The sequence below is a fragment of the Oratosquilla oratoria genome, chromosome 42 (assembly GCF_046742065.1).
Source record: "Oratosquilla oratoria isolate Oo_2021 chromosome 42, ASM4674206v1, whole genome shotgun sequence".
NCBI classification, from domain to species: domain Eukaryota; kingdom Metazoa; phylum Arthropoda; class Malacostraca; order Stomatopoda; family Squillidae; genus Oratosquilla; species Oratosquilla oratoria.
The window spans coordinates 6436850-6445916 of NC_134818.1; the positions used below are offsets into that span (position 1 = coordinate 6436850).

The window sequence follows — 9067 nt, forward strand, 5'->3', positions numbered from 1 at the left end:
CAGAATGGCTATTGCACGTTGCATAGAAAAAATGCCAAAAAAAAGAAGTAATATAAACACATTCTTATACAGATGTGGTAATGAAAGGGTGGAGTCTGGAGATCGTTCTGGTGACATGGTGACACGTGAACCCACTCACATGCACACTTCAGTCATCTAGTCCAGACAGGACACACCTACAGGATTCTATTTGTGCCCGACAAACTGTTGGAGCTTCCGTTAGGTAAGCCAGGAGACTTTGTGTCATTACATCCTTGACCTTTCACTTGTGAATATCTGAACTTACATAAGCGATCACAAGGAATGGTAAAGTACATGCAGCGTATTACTTTTCTGAAATTATATCCATTTGAAGTAATTAATTATTGAATACCTGATTACGTCTAATGCTCAAAACATTATATGAATCAGTATTTTAACTTAACTTTTTGACTTCATTAAGTGAGATTGAAAAAGAGGAATGCCAGGAGAAACTGAGGGAAGTGTGGGAGGTGGTAAGGAATAGAGGGGAAACAGGAGTACAAGAAGAATGTGTATGTCTTAGGGAGGAAGTGACAAAGTGTGAAAAGATGGTATGCGGGACGAGAAGGATGAGAAGGAATATAAGGAAGGGTAGTGAATTGCGAGGTGAGGAGGGTGATGGTGGTCATAAAAGAGAAGAAGCGAGCATATGCGGATTGGTTGCAAAACAGGATTAGGGATGCACATGAAAGGAACAAGAAGAAAAGAGGAGAAGCAACTCGTAAGGTTAAAGAGGCAGATAGGAAAGCATATGTAAAAGGGAGTAGGCCTATGACAGAATTTAGAAAATAATGATAAGATCTTTTGGAAAGAAGTGAGGAGAGTGAGGGAGGGTGAGTCAGGTTAGAAGGAAAAGGTAAAGAGTAGAGATTGACAGATGATAGAAATAAAGGGGGTGAAGGTAAGATGTATAGAGTATTTAAGAGCGTTGTTAAAAGTGAAGGAGGACAGTTAGATTGATTGTAGCAGTGGAAGGTGCAAAGAACATCACTGATAGAAGAAAAACACAGAACTATTGGAAATAATGAGATACAAAGATCATTGAAAATGGTGAAAGCTTGCAAGACACCTGGGTAGGATGGTTGCTATGCAGTGTCTTAAAAATGGAGGAATGGTTATAGTGTATTGGCAAGTGAGTCAGATGTGAGCCTAAGGAAGCCGAGAATACAAGAGTGAAGGAGTGCTTGCATAGTTCTGTTTTACGAAAGAAAAAAGGACAAATGTGAATGTAGTATTTTCAGAGCGTAGTCAGAAAGGCATATGAGAGGACATTAAGGGGATTAGTAGAGGGACAAAGGGAAGTAATTAGTAATAGTGTGGGTTTAGGAAAGGTTAAGAGTGCGCGAGTTGATTTTTTGTGTTAAAGTAGATTTTTGAGAAGTTTTTGCCAAAAGGTGAGAGTGCTTTTGCATGGATTTGGAAAAGGCATATGACGGGGTACAAGAGGAAGGCATTGTGGGAGGTATTGCAGATATATAGTATAAAGGGAAAGCTATTAAAGGCAGTCAAAAGTTTTTACACTGGAGGAAGTGGATAGTTTTAGATACTTGGGTGCAAGTGTAGCAGGAAAAGGTGGAGTGAAGGTGGAGGTAGAATGTAGATTGAGAGCAGCGAGTAAATGCCTTGGTGGATTTAAGAGTGTAATGAGGACTAGACATTTAGGAATGGATGCGAAGAGGAGACTGTATGAAGGAGTGATTGTGCCAACAGCACTGTATGGGGCAGAAACGTGGAACATAAGAGAAGAAGAGAGAAGGAGTTTGAATGTGTTTGAGATGAGGTGTCTGAGAAGTATGGTGGGGGTTACTAGGCTGGATAGAGTGAGAAATGAGGAGGTGAGGAGAACAGGGGTGAGAAAGGAGCTGGGAGATAGGGTTGATGAAAGAATATTAGGATGGTTTGGACACATGGAAAGAATGAGTGAAGAAAGACTAGTAAAAGAGGTATGGAAGGCAGATGTGGAGGGAGTGAACATGAGGGGACGTCCTAGGATGAGGTGGATGGATGGGGTGAAGGGGGCTTTGGGGAAGAGGGGAATGTCTGTTGAGGAAGGAAGAGAGAGGACGGAAGACAGAGGTGAGTGGAGAATGGTTGTATATGGATGATGTTGTGATTGCATGAGGAGAAATGGGCGGGGGTGGGGGGTGGGGGGGGTAGTATGTGTGAGTAAATTTTGACGCAGCCCGAAGGGATTTCTCCCCGTCCTCTCCTTATATGCAAGGGGGGACGGAGAGGGGGGGTCGTCGATTAAATGAAGCGGCCTTGCTGTGGATGTGCTGTGTCTTGCGACACTGCTTCTGACCCAGGGCGGTGGGCAAGGTGCAGGGATGACCCGTCATCCAGGAGGTGCTCAGATGAGAGGGAGGGTGGGAGGGGTGTGGAGTGTATTAGGGATGAAATGGGTGGGAGTGTTTTTGTGTCTTTCCCTTTTTGGCTACCTCCCTTGAAAGGGGGAAAAAGCCTTGGTATATGTATGTAGTATAATTTATGTTATGGTTGTGAATGGTGAGAGTGGTCCGGAGTGAAGGTGGGGCTACACCATGGTTTTGTTTTCTTGCCATGGCTGTTCAGTGTGCCCATGGATGGAACAGGAGTTGAATGCGAGAGTGATGGGCAAAGGGTTGGAAATGGTTGGAGAGAGTGGGAGGAAGTGGGAGTTGAGCCAGTTGTATTTTTGCTGATGACACTGGCCTTGTAGCGGGATCAGAGGAGGATGTAAAACAGTAAGTGACGGAGTTTGGGAAGGATGTAATAAGAGGAGGTTGAAGGTAAATGTGAGTAAAATCAAAGTGATGTACAAAAGGGAAGGGTGGCAGTAAGTTGGAGGTACTTGTTAAAGAAGAGATGTTAGAAGATATGAATAGTTTTAAGTGTTTGAGGTTACATGTAGCTAGGAATCAAGGAGTAAGAGTGGAGGTAATCTGTAGAGTAACGGAAACAAGTAAGGGTCTTGGGAGAATGAAAAGTGTCGTGAGATATAGATATCTGGGGATAAATGCAAACGGAAGATTACACGAAGTGGTGATTGTGCATTCGACACTTTGTGGGGCAGAGACTTGGAATTCAAGACAAGATATATAGATATGTCTGAGATGAGGTATTTGAAAAGTATTGTGGGAATTACGAGGATGAACAAAGTGATTAAGTGAGCGGGGTGGAAAAGGAGTTAGCAGATAGGGCTAATGAAAAAAAAAGCATATGATGGTTTGGACACGAGAAGAATTAGTGAGGAAAGACAAGCAAAAAAAGGAGTTTGGAATGCAGAGGTGGGTGGAGTGAATCTGAGAGGTAGACCTTGAATGTGATGGATGGATGGGGTTACGGGGGACCTTAAGGAAAAGTGGAATGTCTACAAAGTTAGGGAGTAGTCAAAGGATTGATGCAAGTGGAGCATGGTTGTGATTGGACGATAAATTAATGCGTCCCGGAAGGATTTCTCCTCGTCTTCGCACGAAGGGAGTGAAGGTTGCTAAATTAATGAGGTGTGGCCCTGCTGTGGATGCACTGTGCCTTGATGTATTGCCCGACTGGGACAATGGGCCGAAAACAGAAATAACCTTTCATTTATGAAAATCTAAGATGAAAGGGAAATACATATATACACGTGCCTTCATCTCTCTATGTATACATGTATGAGAGGTTGTGCATATGTGTGTGTGTGTGTGTGTGTGTGTGTGTGTGTGTGTGTGTGTGTGTGTGTGTGTGTGTGTGTGTGTGTGTGTGTGTGTGTGTATTACGACTCATCTATGGGTCAGGCTAGTCGCGACACGAAACATAAAATAAATTAAGGCCGTGCGTAGTTCGGACGAATGACAGTTCTGGCGGGATAATCAAACTCTTCGTTCAAATAAAATATTATTACACTAACAAAACAACACAAACAAAAATTAATATAAAAGAATAACATATTACATATGGCAAAAGTGATATAAAATATATTACCAAACTGTTGAGGTCATAAAATTGTATCACGTGTGATCAGGTGGCGACACTAATTCTTGATTATGGCGCAGATGAGTCTCAACTGTCACGGAGCAGTTTGAAGTGAACGATAACTTCTGGTAGGGGCAACTTCTGGGAGTGGTTTTAGGTGGACGATAACTTTTGAAAGGGGGGCGATTCTAGTCATTCTTCTGGTAGGAGGAGCTTCTGGTAGTCAAACATTTATATTTGATGTTTCTTAATGGGAGAAAAGCAGAAAAGTTGCGTCGCTCATTGTCAAGCAGCAATCTGGATAGTGTCTGATAAATTCAGATAATGAAGGTTGGAACACTTCGTTTTTTGTGACGGAGCTGTCGTAAGTCAACGATTTGTAGACAAAATTACGTAGATTCAGATGGGCCCTGGGCTTCAGCTTATATTTTTTTCTTCTCTTTCTGCTATGCTTTCTGTTGCCTTCTGACTTCTGTGTTCTCTCTCGGTCGTCCTAAGTCGTCTTTTCATACTAAGCGAATGGGAGCCGACGTTTCAAACATGGCCAAAACGTATCCAAACTAGGTAGCTTGAAGATTCTCAGCCAATGGGAAAGCAGAGTGAGCTTTTCCCGCCAAATCAGGAACGTTTTCTGCTTCGTTTTACCTGCGATCACACATAAAGGGCGCACTCCAACAGACTTGGAGACAGGTCACGGACATACGTTTGACCCACTCAACTGCCAAAACTCGAGTGGTATAAAGTTTCAATTTGTATTATTCACTAAATCGGAGCAATAGAAAGCTGTACATTATATAATTTCATTAACAGTAGGTTTCTTAATTCTAGTGGGGCGAAGTCAACAGGCTGACCTTAGGCTGTTGCTACGAGCGCCATTGTAACACCGAGAAGCAGGTCACAGACAGCCCCACACGGCTGCCAGAACTCGATTAGTGTATAAAGACTTAATGAATAGTACCATCTTTAACAAACAAGTCTGAACATGAACACTAGAATACACACACACACACACACACATACATATAGTAAAAAGCACCTGACTTAGAAACAGATACTTTAATCCATGTCCTTTTCACACACACACACACACATATATATATATACGAATATGTCTTAAATAGACGAAAACGTTCGGTCACCTTTCATTTTATTTTCCAAGTGGTTTTATTACACACACACATATATAAGTACATAAACTACAGCACCATATGAGAAGCTTGTAATCTAGTATTATTTTCTCACCTAAGTTCTTTATACATGTCTTTCTTCTGGCATAAGCTTAACTAAAGCTTCAGATGCTTCCCAGACTTTTTTGGCTAAGCCGTAGTCAGCACCAAGAGGAGAGGTTTTGGACACCTGGAAATAAAAATTTATTAACAAAAATTAATAATATAATGTAATATATCAAAAAATAACTAGAGTGGATAAAAGACTGCATAGATAGATAGGTCAATCTGTCAGTTAATAAATCAGTAAACCAATAAATAAATGAATAATGAGATAGATATCTAGATACACAAGACCTCATTTCTTTTTATAACTGGGTTAGCTTGTCAAATGTTCGTATTCTTCATAGGAGAGATGTACAAAAGAGGGGGAACCTATTCCCCTGGTAAATAAATAAAATTATTAACATGTAATTAGACAAATGAACAAATAAATAAATTAATATATAACTAATTAGTCAAAATCAAAATATATTTTCAAGTACAGTTGAGGATTACATAGCATCGGTTAGCATTAACTTCATCTTGTGAGGGCTCGACAAATTTCACAGAATATCATTATTTTGGTGGCCTATGAAAAATCATGGAGGCTGATTTTTGTGTAAACAATAACCATGCGATCCAGTTAAGGACTGCATTAAAGATTACTGCAAATTAGAAATATTCTACTCTGTCCGAATATGCCGAAACTGTCCGCTAAACAGAACGAAAAATGCAAAGAGCATCAACAGCTGTCGTTTGTACATTGACACTCAATAGCAGTGTTCATGTAACATACCGATTGTTTGATGAAATATTCAATATCCTACAATATTCAGCAAACAACATACGAGACTTAAAACGTATATATTCACTTACTGCACAGTCCTCGAAGTACCGTCCGGATTTTTTTGCCACTCTCTCGCTCACAGACAGATAGATGGGAGTTTGGGCCCCGGATGTGGCAGACTGTTAGGTGAGAGAGGTGATTGTTATCACAATTTATTCCGTAGGAAAATCCAGCTACCCTTCGTAAACTTGTGAACTTTTATATCTATTTATCGACATTTTAATGGCCACGTAATTTTCGATGCTGCTGAAAAGTATATCAGGGAAATAAATTTTGATATGAAATTGGGTTTTAAAATATATACGGAACCATATTTTAGTTTAGTTTATATGTACATCACCGTTTTTCTTTCCTTATTTTTTCGTGTGTGCGCGTGTGTGTGTGTGTGTGTGTGTGTGTGTGTGTGTGTGTGTGTGTGTGTGTGTGTGTGTGTGTGTGTGTGTGTGTGTGTGTGTGTGTGTGTGTGTGTGTGTGTGTGTGTGTGTGTGTGTGTGTGTGTGTGTGTGTGTGTGTAAGTGTGTGTGTGTGTAAGTGTGTGTGTGTGTGTGTGTGTGTGTGTGTGTGTGTGTGTGTAAGTGTGTAAGTGTGTGTGTGTGTAAGTGTGTGTGTGTAAGTGTGTGTGTGTGTGTGTGTGTGTGTGTGTGTGTGTGTGTGCGTGTAAGTGTGTGTGTGTGTAAGTGTGTGTGTGTGTGTGTGTGTAAGTGTGTGTGTGTGTGTGTGTGTAAGTGTGTGTGTGTGTGTGTGTGTGTGTGTGTGTGTGTGTGTGTGTAAGTGTGTGTGTGTAAGTGTGTGTGTGTGTGTGTAAGTGTGTGTGTGTGTGTAAGTGTGTGTGTGTGTGTGTAAGTGTGTGTGTGTAAGTGTGTGTGTGTGTGTGTGTGTGTGTGTAAGTGTGTGTGTGTGTGTGTGTGTGTGTAAGTGTGTGTGTGTGTGTAAAAGCTATGGTATATATTCCTCCCCTTTCATATATTCCTCCGAGAAGAATCTCTGGCTTGCTATATGTGTTGCAATAGTATGAGATTTTTATATCAGCTGAATGTAATAGAAGGGTAGCAGTCGCTAGTGGTCAGCTCTTATGTAAAAATTAAAAAAAAAAAAAAAAAAAAAAAAAAAAAAAAAAAAAATCAAGTTGAAAGACATTGATCTTGGCTCCGGACGGAGACAGAGTACCAACCCTTCGGGGTTTTTGAGTTTCCAAATGAAAATGAGTAAGCTGACATGTTCTAAAAATGGTTAACAGGGAAACGATTCTCTGTCGTCCGTCCTGTAGAACCCCAATTAATGGGTAATAAAATTTCTATAATCACCCACTACTATCAGAGATATCTTTGATAAGATTAATCTGATGAATAATGATGTATATTCTACACCAGTAAATATGATCCGTGTTCTTCAACGCATACAACGATGAGATATATCAATACCAAATTAGTCTAACTTAAGCTTCTCTCTTTACAAGTGCAACAGAATTATCCAGGGTCATATCTAATGTCATAGTTGACTAGAAGGACCAGGAGGAAGACGGGGAGGAAGTCGAGGAGGAAGACGGGGAGGAAGACGGGGAGGAAGACGGGGAGGAAGACGGGGAGGAAGACGGGGAGGAAGACGGGGAGGAAGACGGGGAGGAAGACGGGGAGGAAGACGGGGAGGAAGACGGGGAGGAAGACGAGGAGGAAGACGGGGAGGAAGACGGGGAGGAAGACGGGGAGGAAGACGGGGAGGAAGACGGGGAGGAAGACGGGGAGGAAGACGGGGAGGAAGACGGGGAGGAAGACGGGGAGGAAGACGGGGAGGAAGACGGGGAGGAAGACGGGGAGGAAGACGAGGAGGAAGAATAGCAGTAGACGAGAATGTGGACAAGAAGGATGAGGAATAGGACGACAAGGAGGACGGGAATCCTTGTCTATTTCCTCTCGTGTTTTTTGATATTTGATCATCTCCTTACCTTTTCAGACAGTTTGATCGCAGTTATATATTCTTTTAGGATCTAACTTAGCTTTGTTAGCTAAACTGGCTGTATTCTAAATTTCTAGTGCTTCTATTTTTATTCCCTTTCGGTTTTCATGTAATCAATAAATACTACCAACAAAGTAATTTTTTCGTTCATACTAAGCCTTGATAGGTTGCAATACAAATAAGCTGTTGTCTCTGTATAATATGAGCTGGAATAATTGAGGAATTATAATCCATTGACGAGTTAAACTCCATGCAAGGACGGAGCCTTTATTTGTATGACGTTTCGCTTATTACAGATTTTTTCAATTACGTCCTCGTATGGCGTTTAACTCGTCAGTCTTGTCGGCAACTGCTACTTTCATGAAAACTATAATCCATCAATTATTCCAGCTCATATTTACATTTTACCAGATGCGATTCAATATTTTCCTTTTGAAATTTCCAAAACCATTTTACGTTGGTTGTTTCTGAGGGTTATCGACCTGAAATCCCCGTCTCCTTCCCCCCCCCACCCCACCTAACAACCCTCCTTCTTTCCTCCTCAGCTTCCTTCTCCTCCATTCTCCATCCTATTGTCCTCCTTACTTCCCCATCATCTTCATAATACTCCCTGCCCTTCTACGATGGGGTCTATAGTATTTGGAAAATAGACGAGGTTAATCAATGTCAACTAAGGATAAGTGAGGTCACGTACCTTGGCGATGAAGGTTGCTAGGAAACGGTAAACTCCTCCCATGAAAAAGCCACCGCTTCGGCTGAAGAGATGGGTGTAAGTGAAACCAGGACACAGAGTATTGACTGTAACGCCTGAGGATGAACAGAAGAAACAAGTTTGATAATAATAATGATATAAATTATAATTATAGCTAATGATAATGGTGATAATGATAATGATATCGATAACAACAATAATAACAATAACTTATAATAATAATGATAACAACAATAGTGATGATAATAATGATAATAACAATAATAATAAAGTGGTGGTGGTGGTGATTGATAATGAAACAAGTATAATCAAATATTTATATCAATGATAATGACTAATAATAATCATTTTATTAACATTATTGATGATATTGTTAATGATAAAAAAAACAAA

At 40.7% G+C, this 9067-nt stretch overlaps 1 protein-coding gene across 1 annotated transcript in view; it reads right to left on the reverse strand.

Moving 5' to 3' along the window:
• Nucleotides 1-3863: 3863 nt before the first annotated feature.
• LOC143021435 (retinol dehydrogenase 12-like) overlaps nucleotides 3864-9067 on the reverse strand; it is a gene marked incomplete at its 5' end in the record, with an annotated part of 8848 nt that continues 3644 nt past the window's right edge. Inside the window, 3 exon segments of the mRNA XM_076178896.1 lie at nucleotides 3864-5310; nucleotides 6039-6128; nucleotides 8657-8769. Of these exon segments, the coding sequence (XP_076035011.1) occupies nucleotides 5206-5310; nucleotides 6039-6128; nucleotides 8657-8769 (308 nt within the window).